The 26,672-nt window shown below is 39.8% G+C and overlaps 2 protein-coding genes across 2 annotated transcripts; one reads left to right on the forward strand and one right to left on the reverse strand.

Annotated features, from left to right (window-relative positions):
* The first annotated feature begins 11,519 nt into the window (after positions 1-11,519).
* Positions 11,520-14,550, forward strand: LOC145072531 (Pentatricopeptide repeat (PPR) superfamily protein). Its single transcript, XM_079018976.1, has one exon. The coding sequence runs from the start codon at positions 12,146-12,148 to the stop codon at positions 14,420-14,422; it is 2,277 nt and encodes a 758-aa protein (XP_078875102.1). The 5' UTR covers positions 11,520-12,145; the 3' UTR covers positions 14,423-14,550.
* A 5-nt stretch (positions 14,551-14,555) lies between these two features.
* LOC145072532 (GTP-binding protein) lies at positions 14,556-17,786 on the reverse strand. The gene is made up of 10 exons (XM_079018977.1): positions 17,617-17,786; positions 17,017-17,220; positions 16,692-16,911; positions 16,391-16,615; positions 16,036-16,295; positions 15,736-15,956; positions 15,541-15,666; positions 15,276-15,449; positions 15,060-15,197; positions 14,556-14,982 (listed from the first exon to the last, which is right to left on the reverse strand). Exons 2-10 carry the CDS (start codon positions 17,150-17,152, stop codon positions 14,644-14,646), a joined length of 1,839 nt encoding a protein of 612 aa, XP_078875103.1. The 5' UTR covers positions 17,153-17,220; positions 17,617-17,786; the 3' UTR covers positions 14,556-14,643.
* Between the last annotated feature and the right edge of the window lie 8,886 nt (positions 17,787-26,672).

Genomic DNA, 26,672 nt, shown 5'->3' on the forward strand with positions numbered 1-26,672 from the left:
ATTTTGATCGCGAATGCGATGGACCACCATGCAAAAAATGATAAGCTCTTCTGTAACAATTGGTTAAAATATTTTAGAATTCATTGGTCAAGCCACTGTGAACCCATCTGTATTAGGACCTATCATTTGATTGTTCTAAGTTTTTATATGCAATTGAAACTATGTCACTCATAGTTGCATTAAAGTTTATCAAAATTGGTCAAAGTTGCCAGTCATTAGCAACAGAAAACAATTCACAAAATCAGTACTAATTAATGCCCTAAAAATATTTTTTTTATACATCGACTATATTTAGGATTAATTTATGATCAAATTAGATATAGTATAATATCAGGACTCCGTGGAAATAAGAATGTCAAAAATGAAGGTCATATACAGAAGTTACGTCCATTTTAAGAAACCAAATAGTATAATACTGACTTTCTTAATAAACGAAAACTGGATCAATTTGTTGAGGTACTTGCACATCTCATATGTAAATTTTGTGAATGTTTTTGAACTTAGTTATACGGATAGTATTTGATTTCATAATCACAATATTTTTAACCCGTAAATTTATCAAAGTCGCGAAAACCATTGAATTAGGACGAATTAGATGCGAAACTTTAAAAGACTTTTCTCGGAGTTCCACATATTAGATTTAAGATCCGCCTGAGTTTTTGGAATCCTTGAACCCGAGACTATCATTCACCACTTTCATAAAAATTGTTTGATATCGGGATTATGGCATGCAAATCAAGAAAGCTATTTTAAGACACATTTAATGTCACAAGTATGATTCACATTTTTGGTACTTCGAGTTTTGCATATTGACTAAATAACCAGCCATGCTACTTCATACACTCAGATCTCTTCTCTCCCCCACGTGATCTCTCTCATATATCTATCAAATTAATATACATACACTTGAATTAAAAATAGACTTTGCTTACAAGTCTAACCCAAAGAACATGAATTATTGGTGTTAAATGGTCATACAAGGATTGAGTTTTAAAACCATTTGATCAGAAAAGAAAATCAATCAACCACCTTTTTCCTTCTCTCTTTTCTTCTTCGATTTCTTCCAAAAACACCTCACCGGAGGTGTTGTTTTCTCCCAGTGAACAAGGAGGCAACAACCTCATTTTTGCCTCTTTCTTTCCCGTCGATTAAACCAGCCAAACACCCTTTGACCATTGTCGGTTTTCCTTCCCTTATTATATATCGCGTCTGCTATCAAAACAAGAAATCAAAAACAGCCAGGAGGATGCTGGAGCAGCCCCTTGCCACTAGCCTTCGTCGACAGCCTCACCTGTTGTCACCTTTGTGTTTCTTTTTCTACGATCAACCAAGCATCAAAGGTGCTTCCCGTTTTTTACCACGATCCAACAATCTCGAACCCACCCTCCACCACCTTTTTTTCTACCTTTATGTTTCCCTTTTTATGATTTCGTTATTCTTCTCGAATCATCCAAAGACTGAAAGACTCAAACCTATAACTTGCATTGGTTGATCAAAAACAACCTCTTTAAGTGGCATTTGTTGATAAAAAACTAATGGGTTTTTTAGGTTATAACAAAATTCATGTTGCGGAAAAAAGTCTTAAACCCTTAAATTCACATGCAACCTAGAAAGGATCTGTGTTTTCTCTATTGATAGCAACTAACTATGAATATCAAGAAACCCTAGGAAACTCTAGTATAATCGAAATTTACAAAGATTTTAGGGTTCCATACCTTTTGATTAATATAACAATTAATAAAGTAAAATATCCTTTGACTTCCTTGGAAAGCAATCACCAAAAGCTTGGATGCCTCAAATGGCTTGTACTTAAATGTAGCACTTAGTTCCTGGCAGGGGCGGAGCTTCAACATTTTATTGGGGGGGGGGGGGAATATAATATGTATAAAAATCGATGAGCAAGGGGGCCACAGCCAAAATTTTATATTTTTGGGCCTAATATGTATAAAATTAAAGTATAGGGACTAATTGTGATAAAAAAATCAGGGGGGGCACAACCCCCTAGCTGTAGCACCTGGTTCCTGGTACGTAAATCTCACTTGAGTATTATCCATTTTTATAGCAGTCGAACGAGATCACCGGCTCGAGCCATAGGATGCTGGGAGTATCTATGGCCTCCTTGATCATTCGCTCCCGAGTCCAAGCAGGGAAGAGAGTCTTCCTGCTCTCAAGGAGATCGTGGGCTTCTTTCTTCTTACGTTCGGCTTCTTCAGCCTCTTGCGCCACACGATTGACATCATCATCAACATTGCGACTGTTCTTTCGTTTCAACATGTCCGCAATGGTTTCTTTATCTTCATCTTCATCTTCTTCCTCAGCTATGTTCTTCCCTTTATCCTTCACACCCGAACCCGAAGTTTGACCAGTCGGAGGTGGTTCGGTTGTGTGAGTAGCTTTGGAGGAAGGAGGTGGTTTCGATCCGGACTTCATCCCTTCTCCCCCTTGTTTCGGAGTGGACACGAAACTAGGTAAGCCTTCGATTTTGCTGAGAAGGTCCATGGCAGGAGAAAGTTTTTCAGCAAGGGTTCGCCTCACCGAATGGTTGAGAATCGGATCGTGTGCTTCCAGGATGTTAGATAGGGCAGCGTGTACATCCGAAACACATGTTTTTATGACCTCCCTTTCGGATCGAAGAGCTTCAAGCTGTTGCTGTGAGTTTGAAAGCTGAGTGCTCTTGACCTTGAGGGCGGTTGTTTTGCTTGCCAGAACGTCCATCAATGAGTTTTCAGCTGCGAGATCCTCCTGAAGCTTAGCGAGGCGCTCATCAATGGAGGCACGAAGGGCCGAGTTGTCGTCGCTTATGGATTGACGAAGGGTAGCGAACTTTACGTGTTATTCATGCTCTAGGAACCCAGATCTGTGAATGGTATGGACTGGAATCGAGCAAAATCGCGTATATAGTGAGTGCATGGCGACGACTCGGCGAGTCGTTCATCTGACTCGGCGAGTCTCCGAGTTGTCCCCTTTCGTTGTGTCGAGTGTGAGTAGTGAGTCACGGGGTGTGACTCAGTGAGTTGGAAGCCAAACTCATCCATGGAGGAACTCGGCGAGTCAATGCCCTGACTCGGCGAGTTCAAGGCAATCTCCTTAGATCAAGAACAGACTCGGCGAGTCGCAGTATAAGTGTTCATCGGATGAAGATGAACTCGACGAGTTGTTCATATAACTCGGTGAGTCTCAGCATAAGTGTTCTTCGGATGAAGACGATATCGGCGAGTTGTTCATACGACTCGGCGAGTATGATGAAGGACTTGAACCTCAGTTTAGAAGAAGAACTCGTCGAGTCAACGCCTAACTCGACGAGTAGGAATGGGATCCAGGGCAATCGTTTGGATAGGGACTCAGCGAGTTAGGGAGCCAACTCGGCGAGTCGAGTCAACTGAAAGTTGACTCTGAATTTGACTTATGACATGATCAGGGGTAAAATGGTCATTTTACCCAAAGGACAGTTAGCAGTGTTTGATTGAGTATGTTGTGGGAATTACAGCCGGAGGATTTCCGGAGCAGCAGCAGCAGCAGTAGGTGATCGATTCCCACACAGACCAGCAGTTATTTCGAGGTGAGTTTCCTTTCCAGTAGGAACGGGTCTAAGGCACCAAGGCCGACCCGTGTAGACGATATGTTAGTACTAGAGTGTGGGCCGAGCCCGTATCTCTGGGTTTAGTCAAGTATGATATATGTGTCAATATGATAGAGTTGCTTATACTTGTCGTTTGTGTGATACTTGTATATTATGAGTTAGCGGTTGAGTGTGGGCAGGGCCCGTATCTCTCCGAGAGTGGAGTGTGGGCTAGGCCCGTATCTCCCAGATAGTAGAGTGTGGACGAGGCCCGTATCTCCCGGCTAACGAAGTGTGGGCAGGGCCCGTATCTTCACAAGTGTGGGCGAGGCCCGTATCTCCCGGCTAGCGAAGTGTGGGCAGGGCCCGTATTTTCCCGAGTGTGGGCGAGGCCCGTAACTCCTAGCTGAACGTTGTTTGTTATATGCTTGCATGGTATGAGGTATTATGGGGAACTCACTAAGCTTCGTGCTTACGGTTTTCAGTTTTGGTTTCAGGTACCTCCTCAGCTAGGGGAAAGGAGCTGGCGCGGTAGCAGCATGTCACACACACTCTCTTGTTTCTGCAGTTACGAGTTTATTCTGGGATTAACACTCTGATATTTTGGTTGATCAAATGTTGTAGTTTTCAATTTGGTTTTCGATGTGAAGTGGTTCAACTAAACAATGTTTAATTGTTAATGTTTTCTATGTAATGTTTTATAAATGAAATTTTTGGACGTGAAATTTTGGGTCGTTACACTAGCCCTAATAAAGATCCACCCTTGGTTCCTGGTATGTAATTTATTTTGTTGTATTTTGCATTTTTGGTCTGGGACTCGGCAGGTTGAAGGCCCAACTCGTCGAGTAGGAGTGGGATTGGACACGGGACTTAAGTGATGGACTCATCGATTCGGCGGCCAGACTCGACGAGTAGGCTCTGACTGGACAAAACCCTAATATGAGGGTTTGCACCCTATTTAATCATCTCTTTCAGCCACCACTCATCCCTATTTCTCCCAAAGACTCTCCATAGCAAACCCTAAGTGTTTTGGTGCAAGAACTAAGGCTTTTGAGTGATTTTGTGGGTTTTGGCCTCAAGGAAGAAGGAAGAGCATAGAAGGATCAGGAGGAGACTGAAGGATTCAAGTTTGGTTCATCATTTGCAGTCCTTGAAAGGTATAAAGTCTGTACCTTGCTTGCTTGTTTGTTAGATCCCTTTTTGGGGAAGATTTCAGGCTTTTAAGCCATATGAGGTGACCAACCATGATTTGCAAACATGGTTGGGGGTCAAGACTTCGGATCTAGCACTTGTGAAGAGTCACAAGGCAGATTTGGGTTGCTTTTGCACCCAAGGAAGGCCCCATGCAACACAAGAGCCATTTTAGAGCCTTTTTGGCTCAAAAGTCCCATGCATGCACGTAAAGTTCGTAACTTTACGTGCTAGATCGAGCTTAGGGGTTTGGATCTATCATTTGGACAAGTGTTGTACATCAGAAATCGAGGATTTAGGGTGTGGACGTTATCGACTCGGCAAGTCCGTTCTTGGGACTCGACGAGTCTAAGGCTTTGAGTCCCATATCTGTTGAGGGTCAAAAGAACTCAGTTGGGTGTTATAAGGGTTGTAGCAGGACAGAAGGAGTGACCCAACGCATTGGACTTAGTTTTAGACCTAGAGTTCATGGGACTTGACGAGTGCTAGAATAGACTCGGCGAGTCCAAGGCAATCTTCTTATGTTTGAAGATGAACTCGATGAGTTGTTCATACAACTCGGCGAGTCAAGGTCAGGACTTGTTCATCAGATGAAGGTGAACTCGACGAGTTGTTCATACAACTCGGCGAATCGGATGAAGGTTCATTGATGTTCGAAAAGAGGGGAACTCGTCAAGTCGTTGCCAAACTCGACTCGAGTCATGGATAAGGACGAGTAAAGGGTAGGGACTCGACGAGTTGACGGCCCAACTTGGCGAGTCGATTCCGCATCGGATTTTCCGGGATTGCACTCTGATTTCCATTATTATGATGTCATGGTTTGGGACACAATATTATGATTTTGTAATGTGTTGTTTTATTGACAATGTTATGGTAAAATGTTTTAAAAATTATTAATTCAAAAATGAAATTTTCGGACTCGAATTTTGGGACATTACATTAAAACTCTAGCAACTATAAGACTTTCAGAGAGGGGAAAGGAGAGCAAATTTCCGGCTCTTATGTGTGTAATGGGATGGACAAAATCAAGGAACACTTAAGAGGTTTATATAGGTGAGTAAGGAAGCTTAAATAAGGCAATCATACATAGATAACCCCTAAGAAGCCTCCAAAACTGTCCCCCCCCTATGTGGGAAGGTTCTGGAATCCTTCAATGCTCAACTTTTGAACGTTGTCAGCTTCAGTACTTGTATTTTCATTTAATCTAATTAATCACACAATTAATTCTAATTAATTTTCGATTAATTCTTAATTAATAAATACATTTTGTAATTAATATAATAATCATATAATATATTAATAAATCATTTATTTTGATTTTTAATTAATTTATTAATCATATTATAAATTAATAAAACATCTTCTCTCTCTCCTCTCTCTCTCTCTCTCTCTCTCTCTCTTTCCAAAAGTCATTATATTCAGTTACTAGTTATGAGAGCAACCCAAAAAGGAATTTTCTCTTAATTCAAGAATACATCGATTTAGTTATTGGCTTAGACACCCTAATCCAATAGTCTCCCATTTAGATAACTCAATAACTACAATTGCAAGTATAGATCTTGAGGTAACCAACAAAGAGTGTTTTCCAAAGCCGCTGCCAAACTCTTAATGCTAGCCCTACTGGAATGACAAAAGGGGTAATGAGTTGTCAACTAGCTCAACTGGAACTTCTTTGTAACACCGTAAATTTTCAATAATTTTTTTCATTTAAAATCACATAAATCTCATTAACAAATATCACAAAATCCCCAAAATGTCAAATTATTAAAAACACATGTTCTTAGTTGTTTGAATAAAATCCAGGATCTTCAGAAACGTAACTCCATCTCGTGTGTACAATCAAGCCAGCGCTTTCCCATGATCTTGAAAAGTACCTGAAACATATAACACATAACACGGTAAGCACAAAGCTTAGTGAGTCCCCAAAATACCATACACATCTCATTAGCCTCTCATGACTATATCTTGAACAAGACCCTTCGGTCAATGCGTCTTAGTGGAACCCCCCCGGTCGCACAACTCGGGTGGACCCTTTGGTCCTATCCCAACAATGCACAGGATAATATATAACATAAATCATAAGACAAAATGCATGATATCACATATCGCAGTATACACACATAGATCAACATATACACAGAATACTATAACAACATAAGTCACAAAGACAGTATGCCCAATAACACATATCATATTATAAGCAAATAAGACCCTCTGGTCAATAATGTACTAAGACCCCCGACCTACAATATACTGAGACCCTCCGATCTATAATGTACTAAGACCCTCCGATCAATAATGTAAATAAGACCCTCTGGTTAATAACACGATTAAGACCCTCCGATCACACATAAATTACCACACATGTATGTATAGTGAGAAGACTCACCTCGGATGGCGAGCAGATCCTATAAATACTATTGTTGTACTCCGACCTCTAACACTGAGCCAAACCCACAATTAACCCCCTTATGATCTAAGACCAAACCTTCACATATTAGTTTAAATATGGTCCACCAATCTGGTCCATAAATAACCCAAGCCCATTGGGCCCACAAGGCCCACTACCAAATGGGTCCACAAAGGTCCACTAATGGCCCAACTATGGCCTAATTTTCCAAATTGGGACCAAACCCTTATTTGGGCCTTACCCTAAAGCCCATCTACATATTCTAGTCCACATGATTTCTCTTGGATGGTCCATCAATAGCCCAATAGAAAGGCCCAACTCAAGGCCCAAGAAAAATTAGGGTTTTCACATGAAATGACGATTATGGTTAAGTGTTCTCACTTAACCCATTAAGGACTTAAACCATTAAGTCCATTATACAATGGAATCTGCATGAGTCATAACTTCAGTCCACTAGTCCAAACACGGGTCCCAATAGGTCCAAACCAACAAACCAAAAATTAGGGCTTTCTAAACCCTAATTAGGGTTTCTAGCCCAATCATAAAGCAACCCAACCCAAGATTAAGTGTATAAGACCCATTAGGGTTCCATTAGATCGAGCACCACCCACTGCCACCTCGGGTGGTGGGATCGGCGGAAGCTACCATTTCCAATGGTGATGGTGGTGGTTCCCACCCAAAATCACACATACCACTTCACACGTAATAAACATACACACAACCACCTCCCACGGTGGATGGTGGCGGCCAAGGGTGGAAATAAAAACGATAATGGGGTGGTAGCCATCACCTCACGGTGGTGACAGTGGGTTCTCGGCCACAAATGCACACAATCCACACCATAAATACCGAAAACAACCATTACAATCAAACATATGCGCGTTCAGCCACCACTTGGCGTCAGACATCGCCATAAAATGCAAACAGTGGCACATTCAGCCACCTTTTGGGCGGCAGTGACGACTCCGACATCACACCCATAAAATAATGAGAGAGAGGGAGCAAGGATGGGTTATAGGTGGACTAACCGTGGGTTTTCGGTGGCTCACGACCCACACACGACGACACAGAGCCTCCTTCCGATTGGCGTATCTCCCAGCTGATCTCGACGTCGCTTGTGGTGGCGGTGCTTCAACGACACAGTGGCAAGCGGCGAACGACACAACAAGGTGGCGGCGACTAAGAGAGCTCCATGGTGACGGCTGATGAAGATTAGGTTTAGGGTTTGTATGCTCCAACGAGAGGAAAAAATGAGTTACCGATCCAATCTCGTGTCCATACAAAGTTCTTATGATTTTGACACTTCCAGTCCCTCCTACCCATAAACTTTCCAAAATAGATCCTTAAGTTACCATATAGCCCCTTTCATGACAAATTCCTTTCAACCTTGGTACATAATTTACCATTTATACCCTGCATTCTGGAATCCCTTTCAAATCAAGTCCAAAACTTACTATTTTAACCCCCAAAATCCAAATTTATATTCATTTGGCTCCCCAACACCAACACACCGCTAAATATTATTTACTATAGGACTATTATTCATTTATAAATCTTTATCTACTTATTTACTCAATAAATGGGATGTTACATTCTTCCTCATGTTGAGTGCTAGTTTTATCTGAGGTTCCTTCATTGAATGACTCTTAAATTTCTTCAATATCAATAACACTCCCACTATCTTCTTTGAATATGAGCTCTCTCTCGCGAAAGACTCCTCTTCGAGCTACGAAGGCCACATTCTCACTAGGTCTATAGAACAAGTATCCAAATGACTTTTGTGGGTGGGTAGCTAATGAAATGACACTTCTTAGCTCCGGATTCAAGTTTGTCATGCATCTCTCGTCTCAAGAGTGCTTCACAACCCCAAACCTTGATGTGTGCGAGTGAGGGAGCCTTCCCTATCCACATTTCTTGAGGTGTTTTGGAAACCTTCTTTGTCGCAACACGATTCAAGATATGGGCATACATTCTGAATCTTATGCGTGTAAATAGAAATATCCCAAACTTGAGCCACACCTGTTTTTGAAACGTCATCAAATAGTTGGTTTTGTAAATCAAGTAATCCATTAAACTGTTGTGCACATTTCCTCCCAATATCTTCATTAAAACTACTTCTACCAAAAACATAATTGTGTAAGCCATATACATATTTAGCGCAAGATGATTTCCCAATCCCATCCATCATACCTGAAGTAGTAAGAATAGCGGTATGCAAGGATCCATCTTTCAACCGTGAAGTAATGGAATGAATGGAATATTGCATCCCAAAAAAGAGTGGCAAATCAGGCTAAAAGTGTACATGTGTTGTAGCTTCAATGTCCACAACAATTTCTTCAATAAACTTCGTCTCTCGCCTGAAAACTTACTTCATTTAGAACTACGAACACTAATTTGGAAACAAAACAAACCAAATATGAAGATGTCAATGAGAACAAAAATAGTAAATTAGGTTTTTCCAACGAACTTGTAAAGACAACTTTTTAAAAAGTTATTGAGTAAATTATACGAATGGTCACTATGGTTTGGACTAATTTATGCGTTTGATTTCTAATTTATTTCTTTTAACTTGGAAGATCCCTACTGTTAGTTTTTGTTACACGCTAGGTTCATGTCTTACCTGAAATGACTCTTATGCCCTTATTTAGATAAACTAAAACAGTCTTTTTAGGTAAGATAAGGTGATGTGAGGTTGGAGTTGAGAGTGTATTTATTTAAATAAATTAACAAATCAAGGGAAAAATAGTCTTTTTAGGTAAGACAGAGACCAAACGCGCAACAAAAACAAATAGTAGAGACCTTTTGAGTTAAAAAAAATAAATTAGGGTCTAAACGCATAAATTACCCCAAACCATAGGGACCATTCATGTAATTTACTCAAAGATGTTATAGTTAAAATTTGGGAAATCATCGGAGAAGTCCCAATATTTTACCCTAATTTATGAAAAAGTCTCAAACTAAAATTTTTTTACAAAAAAGTCTCAATTACCGGTAAAAGCGACGATTTAACCCATTTTTTCCGGTTTACCGTTATTATTACTTACTCAGTTTTATTAAAGTCTCACTATTTTACCATAATTTAAGAATAAGTCCCAACTTATGGTAAAATAATGAGACTTTAATGAATTAGAGTAAAATAATGAGACTTTCATAAAACCGGGTAAGTATTGAAACCGGTAAACCATAAAAAATGATTAAATCGTCATTTTTACTGTTAATTATTACTTTTTCGTCTCAACAAATTTTAATTTGAGATTTTTTACTAAATTATGATGAAATATTAAGAATTTTCCAAAGTAGATAATAATAATTAGTGGCGATATACATCCTTCCCTTTTTGAATGACAACTTCCATATTGACTTTTCCTCTCCATATTTGTCTAGCCTCTCTATTCTTTTGGTGAGTTTTTGACCAAATAGGATATTTGAATATTTTATTTATCAAATAGGTATAGTTTTAAAAATATTTTATTTATCAAATAGGTGTAGTTTTAAAATTTTATATTTTTCTAAAAGGTTTAAATCTAAATAAATATCCTAAATTACTTATATTTTTCAATTTAAATCACTAGAAGGTACACCATCAAAAATATCAATCATATTTATGCTGCTATAGTTAAAAAATGAATCTCTCGGCTTAAAACTACTAAACCATTCAACCGCTAGCTATATACTAATTTCAACATCTAAAATTTGATAGTTAACTTCTTGGCAGATTCCAATAAAAATCAACAAAAGATAACCAACTGATAGAAATTACCAAAGAATAACAACAAACAAAATTTTATTAGTGGGCAGTAAAGATTTGAAATGAAAACCAAATGCAAAATAACAAAGCAATGCAATTTAAACCAAACCGAAGTGAAGAATAAACAAAATTTCAACGGAAATTTGAAACCTTGGAAAGGAATAACAGTAAACAATGAACAATCAAAAACAAATTAACAATAAATATTTGTAATGTAAAAGCGTTTAATAGTTACAGAAGAACACGGCAATTTCTTTTATTTTCTTTGGATAGAATCAAAGCCCAAGAAACCAGATTTCTTCATGGAGGAGGAGAAGATATGTAGCTCGGCTTTGAATGACGACCCTTACTTGCTACTTGGGTGATTTCTAAATCGACTTCTCATTTGTATGTGGAGACGAAGTTAGAGATGGAGGTGTGGAGACGAAGTAGTAGTAAGGGCACGTAAAATATTTTTTAGATTAAATTTGAAAATCTTCTTATTTTTAAAACAATACCTTTTTGATAAATATTTTTGTAAAAAACACCCTTCTAGTAAAAAAAACTCATTCTTTGTTTATGCTTTGATCATAATGCAACACCAAAGCTGTTTTCTTGCTTCCTAACATCTGGGGGGTTGACATGATATATAACAATATAATATGATCAGAGGTCCTACGCCTCTCAAGGATCAATACAAGCTCATCAAGGCACCATGTTGAAGAATCATAGTTCTCAGACAACACGATAATTATATAGAAGCCCTTGACCCCTTGATTGCTCTATCAAGTTCTGGTTTAAGATCTTCCCTCCTGTTTGGATATCTTCATCATCCAAGAAGGTGTGGATGTTGGCATCAACCAGTGCCTTGAGTAGGTGGTCAGTGAAACTTCTATACCTCTCAAGCTTAGAAACACATCGTATATGTGATCATCATGAGCTGGTGAAGAAGATGAAGATCTTCAGAAAGTTCATTCAGAATAGCCTTTATGAATACTTAAAAATCTACGATAAATTCGAGAAAGGAAAAAGGGGATTATGATTGGGGATCATTATCATAACAAGAAAGGCTTTGATTCGATGCGTCACAATCAACCAATTTATCAATCTATCTTTATATTCAAATATCTCTTCTATAGACTTCATATATCAGGCCTTTTGTAGTATAGTTAAATACAACTTGGTTTGGAATAGATTCTTCTGTTTGTCTACATATAACCTTCCTAGAAACTCATAAACCAAAGCTTTTAATTTTTAAATGTCACATTTGAACGCCACTGCAATATCCCGCTTCAAACACTTAACGCAGCTCCATGCGCAGATCATTCAGCATTCACTCCACAACCATAACTACTGGGTGTCACTCCTCATCAGCCACTGCACGCGCCTCCGTGCGCCACCTATCTACACCCGCCGCATTTTCAACTCCACAGACCAACCAAATGTGTACGCGTTCACCAACATGCTCAAGTTCTACTCCCACATCGGAGCCCATACTGATGTCATCACCCTCTTTGGTTGTTTGCAGATCTCCGGTGTCACACCAGACGCATTTGTGTTTCCGATCGTGATTAAATCATTCGGAAAGGACGCGATTGTCTTACATGGTCATGTTTTGAAAACAGGACATCAGTCTGATCGTTACGTACGTAATGCTATCATGGGTATGTACGCGAAATATGGGCCTATTTGTTTTGCACGTAAACTGTTCGATGAAATGTCTGAGAGGATGGCTGCAGATTGGAACTCCATGATTTCTGGGTATTGGAGATGGGGTAAAAGGGTTGAAGCTCATAAACTGTTTACTTTAATGCCTGAGAGAAATGTGATCACGTGGACTGCAATGATTACAGGATATTCAAATATACAAGATTTGGCAACAGCAAGGATGTATTTCGATGAAATGCAAGAGAAAAATGTTGTTTCTTGGAACGCAATGTTATCAGGATACTCCCAAAATGGGTTTGCAGAAGAGGCTATAGAATTGTTCAACAAGATGATTAGTTCCAATGTTCAACCTGATGAAACAACATGGGTTTCTGTCATTTCATCATGTTCAGAGCGTGCAGATCCTAATCTTGCAAATTCACTTGTGAAAATGCTCAATGAGAAGAATGTTAGATTGAATAGCTTTGTTCATACTGCATTACTTGACATGTATGCAAAATGTGGGAATCTTGAAGCTGCTAGAAAGATTTTTAACGAGTTGGGTGCTTTCAGAAATGCTGTCACATGGAATGCAATGATTTCTGCATATACACGTGTTGGTGATTTAAATTCTGCAAGACAACTGTTCGATAAAATGCCAGGGAAGAATGTAGTGTCATGGAACTCAATGATTGCTGGCTATGCACAAAATGGTCAATCAACAATGGCAATTGATATCTTCAAGGAAATGATCAAGTGTTCCACAAACATAAAACCAGATGAAGTTACCATGGTAAGTGTGATATCTGCATGTGGTCATTTAGGAGCATTGGAGTTAGGAAACTGGGCTTTAAAATTCATAAACGAAAACCAAATCAATCTGAGTATTTCGGGTTACAATTCTTTAATCTTTATGTACTCCAAATGTGGAAACATGAAAGAAGCTCAAAGAATCTTTAACAAAATGAAACAACACGATGTTATCTCCTTCAACACTTTGATTACAGGTTTTGCAGCTCATGGTGATGGATTTTCAGCTATTGATTTAATAAAAAAGATGAAAAAAGATGGTTTTCAACCCGATAGAATCACGTATATCGGTGTTTTAACAGCTTGTAGTCATTCGGGACTAATAAAAGAAGGTGAAAAACTATTCGAATCCATACCCACCCCAGATGTTGACCACTATGCATGCATGGTTGACTTATTAGGTCGCGTGGGTAAGCTTGATGAAGCCAAAAAGTTAATTGAAAAAATGCCAATGGCACCTCACGCAGGTGTATATGGTTCGCTTCTAAACGCGAGTCGAATTCGAAAAAGAATTGATCTTGGAGAGTTTGCAGCAAATGAGCTTTTCAAAATTGAGCCACAAAATTCGGGTAATTATGTTTTGCTTTCAAATATGTACGCATCAATGGGGAAATGGGGCGATGTTGAGAGGGTAAGAAAGGAAATGAAAGTAATAGGAGTAAAGAAAACAACCGGATGGAGTTTCGTGGAGCATAATGGGAAATTACATAAGTTTATTGTAGGTGATAAGTCGCACGAAAGATCAGATGATGTATACAAGTTATTAATGGAATTAAGAAAGAAAATGAGGGTGGTTGGGTATAATGTTGATAAGGAGAGTGTGTTGAGAGATGTTGAGGATGAAGAGAAGGAAGAGATGGTTGGGACTCATAGCGAGAAGTTAGCGGTTTGTTTTGCTATTCTTGTGAGTGAAAAAGGGAGTAGTATTAGAATTGTGAAGAATCTAAGGGTTTGTTGGGATTGTCATGAAGCTATGAAGATTTTGTCAAAGTTGGAAGGTAGAGAGATTATTGTAAGGGATAATAACAGGTTTCATTTGTTTCGTGATGGTTTATGCTCTTGCAACGATTATTGGTAGGTTACAGAGCTGTGTTTTGCATGTATTGGACTTAGACTGATGTCAATGGAACAAAATTGAAATATTTTATCCAACTCAAAAAGTGGGACATGGACTCCCACTCGATTATATTAAAAAAAAAAAAAAAAAAACAAAAACAAAATGCCAATAAATAAAAAAACCCTCGAAACAAATTCCGTGTATGATTTTCGTCTACAATGTACAACCCTTTAATGCATAGTTTAATCTTTCACCACATTTAGTATCCTCTTGTCGGATGCCTCTCCCGCAACGAATTTCCCGCCATTTTTCTTACTTTTACTATTACTGTTACTGCTACCGTTACTGTTACTGCCAGTTGTGCCTTTTTTGGGGACAACACGCTGCAAAATACGAACGGGGATCCCACCCATATCAAAGTCTTCCTTTAAAGATCTTGTTAAGAACCTTAAATCTGTGTCTGAAAGCCGTGTCTTTCCACTAACAAACGCGACAAAAGTCGGTGGTCGGGCTTTCACTTGTGTGAAATACTTCACTTTCGGCTGAGACGCTAGATCCTTCCATGAATGCCGGCTCATTACCTGAAAGAAATAGCATCATACTTTCATTTATTTCCATTATTACTTTTTCTTACAAATTTGAACTAATAAAAATATACCTTGCATAACCAACGATTAAGGCGAGCAGTTGATAACCTTAAACACCATTTTTTGTATGTTTGAATCACCTCCTCCATCACATCTATTCTTCCTTTTCCCTCTAATGCTGAAACAAATACAACTGGGATCCCTGCCACCTGTCAAATCAAAAATCAAATATTTTAAAATTCAAACCAAAATTTTTCTCCATTAAGTCAAAAAGAAACGTAGCTTACTTGGGGTATGATTGTCTGAATCTCTTCAGGAACAGCTTTAACAACCCGATCATATAATTTATCTTTGAGAAGATCCATCTTATTCACAATTATTACCAAACCTCTCCCTTCTTCTATAGATCTTCTTGCTATCACTACCTCATCGTGTGTCATGCTTTTCCGAGCTTTTGAAACCTTCACGAAGAGAGCATAGTGCAAAATGACCATTTTACCCTTGTGAACATATTTATGCAAGAAAGTGTAGAATTCAATTATTCAAACAAACCTCTTCGCCATCGAGGACCAAAGCAACAACATGAGCCCTCATTAGATTTTTCTTTGACTGGACAACACTCAGCGACCCTGGTCCTTTTTCCGACTTTGTCCTCTGTAACCAACCTGCAGTGTCAACCTATACAAGGGTAAAATGGTCATTTCCAATGGAACTGAAAACGGAAAAGAGAATTGTAAGGTGTTTTACCATGTATATCGTTCTCCCTTCATACTGAAACTCAACTCTAACTGAATCTCTAGTTAAACCAGCTTCTGGGCCCACAAGAACACGATCTTCCTGCAGAATTGCATTCAACAAGGTTGACTTTCCAACATTAGGTCGTCCTACAAATGCCAGCTGTAATGGTAGCTTTGACTCATCCTCTTGCTCACTAGACTCACACTCTTCATTACTTGCATCCACAGATTCTAATTTGCAATATAAAAGATTATAGCCTGTTATAGAAAGAAATGAAAGTAGGATGATATAATGTATGAATAAGCTTACCATTGATATTCTTGAGCATATGTTCCTCAAGAAGTGGTCTAAGAACTTCATATAAGTCATTCATCCCCAAGCCGGTTTCAGCTGAGAGAGGAATGGGATCTCCAAATCCCAAGATTTGGGCTTCACCAGAAGCAGCATCAACTGAACCAAATCCATCATCAAGTGATTCGGCTTTATTCATCACCATAATAATCTTGATTCCAGGAGCATGCTTTCTAAGCCACTTTCCAACATCCAAATCCATAGGCTGCAATCCATCTCTAATCAACAACAAATAAAGATATTAATTATATCATACACTCAAGATAAAGAAAAATTAAAGCTTTTAATCAAAACAGATATCAAAAGAGCTAACCTTGCATCAATGAGAAATAGTGCAAGATTGGACATCCTCAACACATTTGCTGTCATTTCTGCAGTCCTTCCAAGAACAGAACCAGATGAAGCTTCAGCCTCTAAACCAGCTGAATCCAACACCTTAAATCTTAAATCACCCAATTTTGCAATCCCCTCTCGTATATCTCTAGTCACATGATCATTAGGAGTGTTGTACACAAGTGCCTCTCTCCTTCTAATCAACCTACAATAGATCCCACACAATGTGTACGTATGTATGTATGCATGTATGTATGTATAACTATTCAAGAACAGCTAACCTATTAAACAATGCAGATTTGCCAACATTGGGTCTGCCAATAAGAAGTACAGTTGGAAGCAAGCGGGCATCTACTTTGCTGAATTCAACTGGTTTTCCACTTAACTGGGTCCCACTGGTTTCAACACAAGAGTCTTTGATATCATTGCTTACATCATCAGGAGCTCGAATGGTAGAAAACCAATGTCTATTTTCGAAAGTAGAATGATGGAAGTGTGAACCTAACAATGAAAAACAATCTCAACATCTCAAGATCATGTTTTCCTGTCCTTTTAGGAGATGTACAAATTGTATATGTGTTGTATACAATCACACCTGAATAATACCTTTATTGAACTGTAAAGGAGGAGAACGTTCATTGTAGATTGAGTGGTGGACTAAGTTTCTTGGTAGAAGAGTTGTGATACGAAAGTGGTAGAAGATCTTCTGACGTGAAAGAGTATGAACACGTGAGAGAGACATGCATTAAGAACTGCTTTTGATGATTATTAAACCTGTATTCTGATTGCAAAATCTAACCTATTTTGCGCCTGAAGATAAATATGAAATAAGAGAAATTAGACATTAGCATTACGTCGAACACCTTGTGTACGTTTAAACTATAATGAACAGAAGGCACATTCGAATGAGTAATTTAACCAACTACAGCTCCAGTAATAAAGAAATTGAACAAAGTGAACTTTGGTGAATTTCCCTTGAGATAAAAACACGAAAAAGAGTTGGATTGAATCATTACTGAAAGAGTCATAAAAATTAAAACGTGTTCCTGCAACCCAGTCAGCCGCTTGATTATAAGCATGGTAAAAGGAGGTGCTGTAGGCGTAAGTCAGTCATTACCTAAGTGGTGGAATTGCCATGTTCAGTCATTTCTAAAGGCTTTTTCTTTGTTTTGCGAAAAGAAACAGACGACATAGAGGGAGCAGTACCTGATTAGTTACAAAATTTTCTGGGAAACTGATCGCAAAGCGGTGAAGACTCAAGCCAGCAGTAACTTTTATGGGGATTGATTGAGATATGACTGTAGCCAGCCAATGCGTAGAAGCGGGTGTCAAAGACCAGCACCAGCAGCAATCAAACAAGGGATACTAATTGGGTACTTTGGTATAAAAACTCGAGTATAAAGTGTATGACATTATTTCTCTCTATCAAAACCCTTTTTTTCACTAATAATACATCTTGTTAAATCTTGAATACAAAATAGTAAAAATTAAGTTGTATAAGATAGTATTTCACAAAAATGGTTAGGATTGGGAATTTCAGGAATCGATAATCAACAACAATAAAATACCAAAAAAAAAGTACACAAAGAATTAACATGGTTTACACGATTAGATTGATCAACTAACCAACAAACACAAGTATAAAAAGATTTTATTAGACTTATAGAAAATACAATGTCATATACATATACTTTCTTCTTACGATTACAAACGTTCATGAATTTATAACGACAAGATAGCCAAAAAAAACTACTTAAGGTCAAACCCAAAATTTGTCATCAACTAGAGTTGGCACAAGTCCAACATCACATATTTGCTTAATGAGGACACATCAGACATTGGTTTGAGCACCACATATCTTGTATCGAGCATCACAAACCTTCTGCTAGAGCACATCAGACTAACATAATTGCCAAGATGATAGACCTTTGTTGGTGATTTAATATCATCAATATTATTTAAGTGTAATATGATTAAATTTGTTGACCAAAAGTAATCTTGTTGAATATTGAATAAGTTAGGATGGTGTAGGAGTGCACATTTGTTCAAATTTTTCGAGATTCAAAGTACACTGTTATTTAGGGGTGAAACCCCTAAACGAACGGGGATCCGGGGCAGCGCCCCTGGGAGCGGGGTCTAAGGGACAGAGCCCCTGACTGTCACACCCCCGAACCAGACGGCGGAAACGTCCGAGGGCTGTTGTGACTCAATTGAATACCATCACAATGAATATACATGAATCATAACATCATTCGTCACCATGCATTGAAATATTACAACCATCAGTGTTTACGTTCAGTACATTGTTTTTACACATTACAATTCCAAAACATAAACTGTTCGATATTAATTAAACAAAACATCATGATATCACTGGGTACATTTTCTTCGATTTACCTGTTACCTGAGAATACAAGTATTTTGGAAAAACATCAACATATGAAATGTTGGTGAGTTCATAAGTAATGTTTGAAAAGTAATGATGTGTATCATTTTGAAAACCACCAGAAAATCCGATATTTTCTGAAAAGATTACTATAAGTAAAAAAAAGTGTAAAGATCCGTAAGTATGCTTGTTTATTTCTATAAGTGTGAATAATTGTTAGACTTGGTATGCATCACATAGGTGTAAGTGTTGAAATCCTTAGGAAAACCCGATGTTTTCCTAATACTTTAAATTGCGCGTTTTATATATTGTTATGCCGTTGCGACGTGTGTATTCGATAATTCCATGTGACATTGGATTAATTATGGGTCGTGAGTTGTTATAATCACACATTAATGAAAATGACTAGATTACAAACTATACAAACGATCCCTTAGGCGTCGTCCGTACTACCCACTTAATCCAACCACCCTGACTTCTCATAGCCCCACAACCTAGGAGAAAAGAGGGTGCGAAGCCCCCGTTATTTCCATGAGTCGTTCAAGGCTATCGTGAATGCGAAAGGCCCTTGGCCCGACTCGCATTTGACTTCACTAGCAGTACCAAAGGACCCTTGGGGCCCAACAGCACAAAAGCTATTGAAAGTCCTTTTACACGGAGTTAGGTTGTATAAGACCCAACAACATGTAAGCGCGTTTCCTTCGGGCCTAAAGATCATGTCATTGGGCTAGCTAGGCCCAACAAGCACGATTTGAAACTTTCGGGCCCAAAGATGGTGTATCGACGTCTGGTGAATTCCCACGTGTGTATTGACTTCCCATAAATTTCCGCGTGTGTATTGAAGTATCACGTTTATTGATTTTTGATTCGTTATTGATTCGAGACCGAATCAATTCGTTTGGTAACGATTTTTGGTGTTGAAGGTGTATTACGTTTCGCCGGTAGTCGTGGTACTCGTATTTTATCTTAAAGGATTTATTGTTTTAAACATTAGAATTTTTCTTTTTGAAGCCCCTTCTTGGATAAATTTACACTTTTAACCCTTCATATAAAAGAATTTCCATTTTAGTCCTTAAACCATTTTTCTTGACACTTTAGTATCAAAACCTGTTGAAAAGATATTTTTCAGCCCAAATTTACTTGAAAAAATTTTTTAGTCCCTCAAAATGAAATTTTCTCGGTTAAAACCTCTATTTTCGCAATTTTTACAATTTTGACCCAAAATGGAAAATTTTTGCATCTTTGGTCCCTTTTAAATTTGAAAGGCATTTTTAACCCTTGAAATGAACTTGGTACACTAGTAGTCCCCTGTTTAACAGAAATGTGCAGTTTCAGCCCCTCCAAATTAAAAATCTCGCAATTTGGGCTTTATTGGGCCGAAAAGTTCATTTTTGGCCCATTATGTTTAAAAATTCACATTTTAACCCTTCAAAAGAGTAAATTTTCAGAAAATACATTTTAGAAACTGTTTTGACTCATCTCAACCTTCAGAATTTGTATTTTGTCGTTTTGGGCCCTTTAGTTTTGTATTTTTAGCATTTTGAGCCCAAAAATGGGTTTTAAGCCCAAAGATGTTCATATTAACCAACTTGGTTATTTTTCTAGAATTTATTTGTGTGAAATAATATAAGTTATACTTATTTCATTCAACATATTGTAGATCTCGGTTTCTAAGTTCTTTTTGACTAGTACCAACACCACAATCACATAAAAACATATATATATATATATATATATATATATATATATATATATATAAGCATAGAAATCACACAAAGCATACATATACTCATAGATCTACACATTTGCTTGTATTCTCCCCCACAAAACTTATAAAAACCGAAAAATAGGGGGTATGAAGCTCACCTTGAGTTGTGGTTTTGATTTGAAGAAGAAAAGGAAGAAAGTGAGGTGATTTTCGGCCCTAGCAACACCTTGATGAAGATCTCGAATTTGAGGTGATTCTAAGATGCAAGATCATGATTTCATATGAGTTAAGAAGAGATTTTTGTATAGGACAAGGAGTCTAGAGTGTGGATTCAAGCATCAACTTACCTAGATGATGATTTTTGTGAAGAATCCTCCTTGCAAAGTCCTTGAATCTCGAAAATATGGAGGAGGTATGGGAGAGTTTTCTTGAGAGAAAAGTGAGTGAAATGTGTGTGTGTGTGCTTGAACTCGGCCGAGAGCAAGAGAGAGAGGGAGAAAAGGAAGTGCTTGCATGGGAAGATGAGATTGCATGGATGTTTGAAGTGCAAAAGCCTAGATATCCTTCATACAATAATGAGGTGGCAAGCAAAGTCAACCCCCTTTCCTTTTGGGTTTATGGTTTGGGCCGAGAGATAGGGAAGAGAGATGGGGTTTTGGACCTTTTATGTTTAAGTCCATAATATGGAGTCCAAGTTAATGGTTTTTGTCCCATTGGCCCTTTTAGAGAAATTTACGGCCCAAATAAATATGAATATGATTCTTATGGCCCTTTAGGGATAATTAGGTTAGTTATGCCCCAATGAGGTCCATTAAGGTGTCTTATTTCATTCTAGGCCCAATATGGCCCAAAATGTTAAAATGAATGAGAGTGGGTCCAATTAGAGCCCATTTAAGAGTTCTAAGCCCAAGGTAGCCAAATTGGAAGCTTATTGGTCCTTTGGGCCTAATAAAGAAGTCCTAGTCCAAAATGGACTTAAAGAAGAACTCCTAGGGTTTCCAATTGTTTAACGACTATTTGTAGTGCTTGTATGGTGTATTTGATTGCAATTTTGTTGTCATAAAGTAAGCATCATACATGCTCTTATGTTTTTGGATTCATAATTTGACTTAAGTGTTGTAGTTACAAGGCACAAAAATTCCTGATTGTAACATCATCCCCCCGTTAGAGGGAATTTCGTCCCGAAATTCTTTTGAAAGCTAGAATTGAGAATGCTAGAATAGGTGAGGGTACTTTTGCTTCATTTGATCTTCGCATTCCCACGTGAATTCTGGCCCACGCTTCGCGTTCCACCGTACTTTCACGATCGGGATGCGACTTTGTTTAGTACGCTTCACCTCCCTGTCCATAATTTCAACTGGTTCTTCAACGAACAGGAGATTCTCGTTGATTTCAATCTCGTCATGGGGAATAACAAGTGTTTCATTTGATAGGCACTTCTTTAGGTTAGAGACATGGAACACGAGGTGTACACTGTTTAGCTCCGCGGGTAGTTGCAATTTGTACGCCACTGGACCTATTCGGGCGACGATCTCGAAAGGTCCAATGTATCGTGGGTTCAGTTTTCCCCGTTTTCCGAAACGAATGACTCCTTTCCAAGGTGAAACTTTTAACAGCACTCGATCCCCGACCTGAAACTCTAAGGGCTTTCGCCGTTTATCGGCGTAGCTCTTTTGTCGGTCGCGCGATGCTTGTAATTGAGCTCTGATTTGAACTATCTTTTCCGTGGTTTCACGAATGATTTCCGGTCCCGTTAACACCTTGTCCGATGCGAGTGCTTTTGCTGGCTGGGTGTCGCCCACCTCAGCCCAACATAACGGTGATCTACACTTACGCCCGTATAGTGCTTCGAAAGGAGCGACCTTGATGCTCGTATGGTAACTGTTGTTATACGAGAATTCGACTAAAGGTAAGTAGGTATCCCAAGACTTCCCAAAGTCTATCACATATACGCGAAGCATGTCTTCGAGCGTCTGGATGGTTTGTTCGCTTTGACCGTCCGTTTGTGGGTGATAAGCGGTGCTCATGTCGAGATGGGTTCCAAGTGCTTTCTGGAGTGATTGCCAAAAATGTGAAGTGAACCTACTGTCTCTATCCGGGATAATGGACACGGGTACTCCATGGAGTCTCACAATTTCTCGAATGTATAATCGTGTCAGTCTTTCCATCTTTTAGGATTCTTTTATTGGCAGGAAATGAGCAGATTTCGTCAGTCGGTCGACTATTACCCATATGGTGTCTAGTCCATCTGGCGTCTTAGGTAGTTTGGTCACAAAATCCATAGAAATCCCTTCCCATTTCCACTCGGGAATTACCGGTTGCTGTAATAACCCCGAGGGCTTCTGGTACTCCACCTTTACTTTGGCACAAGTAAGGCATTTGCTGACATAGGTGGCAATTTCTGCCTTCATGTTAGGCCACCAATATTGTCGTTTGATATCCAAGTACATCTTGTCTGAACCGGGATGGATGGAGTATCGCGTTTTGTGAGCTTCTTTCATGACTACCTCCCTAAATCCTCCGAGTTTAGGGACCCAAATACGGTTCATGAAATAGTATACTCCGTCCTCTTTTACCTCTAGATTCTTCTCCATTCTGCGTAATGCTTCGCTTGCTCTGTTTTCCGTCTTCATGGCCTCTAACTGGGCTTCCCCAATCTGAGTGGTTAGGTGAGATTGGATGGTTATGGAGAGAGTTTTCACATGACGATTAGAGTACTCTTTCCGGCTCAATGCATCAGCTACCACGTTGGCCTTGCCCGAGTGGTACTTGATTTCACACTCGTAATCATTTAATAATTCAACCCATCTTCGTTGCCTCATATTCATCTCTTTCTGATTCAAGATGTGCTGAAGACTTTTGTGGTCCGTGAAGATGGTGCACTTCGTACCATAAAGGTAATGCCTCCAAATCTTCAGAGCAAAGACCACTGCTCCCAATTCCAAATCATGGGTTGTATAATTTACTTCGTGTGCCTTTAGTTGGCGGGATGCATAAGATATCACCCTTCCACGCTGCATGAGAACGTAACCTAAGCCCTGATTTGACGCGTCACAGTAGACCACGAAATCTTCCGTTCCCTCCGGTAGAGATAGTACCGGGGCACTACAGAGGGCTTGCTTCAGGGTTCAGAATGCAACTTCTTGTTTGTCCGTCCATTTGAATGGTACGCCCTTTTGTGTAAGTGAGGTAAGTGGCTTGGTGATCTTAGAGAAGTTTTGAATGAACCTCCTATAGTAGCCTGCTAGGCCTAAGAATTGACGAATTTCCGTGGCTGTTGTCGGGACTGCCCATCCTTCGACGGCTTTGACCTTGGAAGGATCCACATGAATTCCTTCTTGACTAACAACATGACCTAGGAAGTTCACACTACGGAGCCAGAACTCACACTTGGAGAGTTTTGCGTACAACTTTTCTGATCGCAGAGTTTCTAGAATTTGTCGGAGATGTTGGCCATGCTCTTCCTCGCTTCGGGAATAGACGAGAATGTCGTCAATGAAGACGATGGCAAAGTTGCCGAGGAATGGTCGACAGATTCGGTTCATCAGATCCATAAATGCGACAGGGGCATTTGTTAGTCCAAAGGGCATTACGACAAATTCGTAATGTCCGTAACGAGTTTGGAAAGCTGTTTTGGGAATATCTTCCTCTCAAACCTTAAGCTGATGGTACCCGGACCGTAGATCTATTTTAGAAAAGTAACTAGCCCCTTGGAGCTGGTCAAATAGATCATCGATTCGTGGGAGTGGATAGCGATTTTTGACGGTGAGTTTCTTTAACTCTCTGTAATCGATGCACATCCTAAAAGATCCGTCCTTCTTTGTGACAAAGAGGACTGGAGCTCCCCATGGCGAGTAACTAGGTCGGATGAATCCCTTGCCCAGGAGTTCGCTGAGTTGACTGGACAATTCCTGCATTTCAGCAGGAGCTAGCCAGTAGGGCGATTTAGCGAGAGGGGTTGCTCCTGGAACGAGGTCAATTCGGAACTCAACTTGTCTCTCTGGGGTTACTCCAGGAAGATCTTCAGGAAATACGTCTGGAAATTCACGTGCTACTGGGATATCTTGAATGTTAGTCTCTTCCTTGGTTGTATCCACTATGTGAGCCAAAAATGTCAAATCTCTCTTTCGTAGATGTTTCTGTGCTTTGACGTACGAGATAAGATGAAGGTTCGTGCTCGGTTTGTCTCCGTAAATAACTAGGGTTTCGTGATTAGGAAGGCGAAGACGAACGGCCTTCTCGTGACACATAATTTCAGCATGGTAGAGGCTTAACCAGTCCATGCCAATAATCACATCGAAACTCCTAATGGACACAGGCATTAAGTCTATTCGAAAGACGTGTTGGTTCAGGGTTAGGGTACATCCGATGTAGATTTCCCCCGTGGATTCGGTTTTCCCATTGGCCATTTCCACCGTAAAGGTTTCATTGAGCTTCTGGGGTCGTTGTTTTAGATAGTGTTTAAACTTATTGCTCACAAAACTTCGCTCCGCTCCGGTATCAAATAGGATGCATGCATAAGTGTGGTTTAGGGGAAACGTACCGGTAACAACAACGGGATCCTGAATTGCCTCCTCCTGACCCATGGCTAGCACCCTTCTCGTTCCTCTATTTTTCGGGATTGTTGTTGTTAGGGAAATCGCGACGAAAATGCCCAGTCCTTCCGCACCCGAAGCAGGTGGGGCTAGGTCCGGCATTGTTGCCGCCAGCATTGATGTTGTTGTTGTTGCGGTTGTTGTTGTTGTTGCTTCCCTATTGTTGATTATGAGGAGGGTAAGTCCTGCAGTACCTTGCCGTGTGCCCCTTCCGATTGAAACTGGTGCACTGCAACTCCTTGCATTCTCCATTGTGATGGAAACCACATTTGTTGCACTTGGGAAGATTACCGGAATAAGGTCTGGAAGCATTTGGAGCAGCTGAGGCTGGAGCATGTGGTGTAGCTAGAACTTGCACGGTGACAACATTAACCGCCACTGTCTGCTGCTTCTTGGAAGTCTCGGAGCCTTGACGCCCCTTCCTTTTGTTGTTCTTCCCCTTCTTGCCATCACTTTCCTTCTTGGCCTCAGTCTCCGCTGGCTTCTCACCCTTCTTGTTGTTGTGGTCATACAGCTTCTTCGCCAATCTCTTAGCACTGTCGAAAGTTTCGGGATTTGCAGCTATCACGTTTCCTTGGATCGGAGAGGTTAGTCCCCAGATGAATCGCTCGATCTTCTTTCCTTCCGAGGTGATCATGCCCGGACATAACAGAGATATTTCACTAAATCTTGATATGTAGGCATCGATATCCGCATTCCGCACAGTGAGGTTCCACAGCTCTTGCTCCATTTTCTGAATCTCACCTCGTGGGCAGTATTCAGCCATCAACATTTCCTTCATTTCTGCCCATGGCATGGAGTTGGCTACGGGGAGTGTCATGGCTTCCACGTGCCCGTTCCACCAAGTGAGCGCTTGGTCAACAAAAGTGCATGCAACAAACTTTACTTTCATCTCTTTAGGGCAATCACATATCTCGAACACCGATTCCACCTTCTCGATCCATCGTTTCAGAGTGATCACCCCTCCAGTGTCGTTAAAGGTTCGTGGTTTGGCGTTTGTGAAGTCCTTGTAGGTACATGTTTTGGTGGGTCCTTGATTCATTCTGTTGTTCGAACTCCCGGCCTCTTGCCCGTTGACTCCTCCATTGTTCCCTTGATGAATTTGTGCCATTGTTGCGGTGACCGCAACAGATACCGCTGCCTGGAATGCGGCTGAGTCAACCTCGGGTGGGGTTGGTCCAGGGTTTCCGCGAGTAGGTCGGTGATGCATCTTTCTGTCATGAAACGGAAAGATGTTGAGTGTACGTGGTTTCCGTGAGGTTGTGATCCTACTGACTAGGTGTATGGTACGAACCTAAGTACTTCTACCATTTAGCATACAATCATAGATTCGCAACACATAGCAATTTGTAATGTCATAACAAAACACGTAAAAGTTTACTAATATTATCCACATTTGATACATGAAAATTTTGCTCGTGAGAGCATACATGAGTGATACTAGTTCGACAGCATAACGGCTCTATGAGTAGTGTAGTCACTTAAACATAGAGTCGGGGTACATAGCATAGTTCCTAATGACCTAGTAAGATAAGTCTATCCCTAACACTCCGTGGTGCGTCCCATATAGTGG

This window comes from Lactuca serriola, chromosome 9 (assembly GCF_051521515.1).
Source record: "Lactuca serriola cultivar US96UC23 chromosome 9, Lser_US96UC23_V15, whole genome shotgun sequence".
Lineage (NCBI taxonomy): Eukaryota > Viridiplantae > Streptophyta > Magnoliopsida > Asterales > Asteraceae > Lactuca > Lactuca serriola.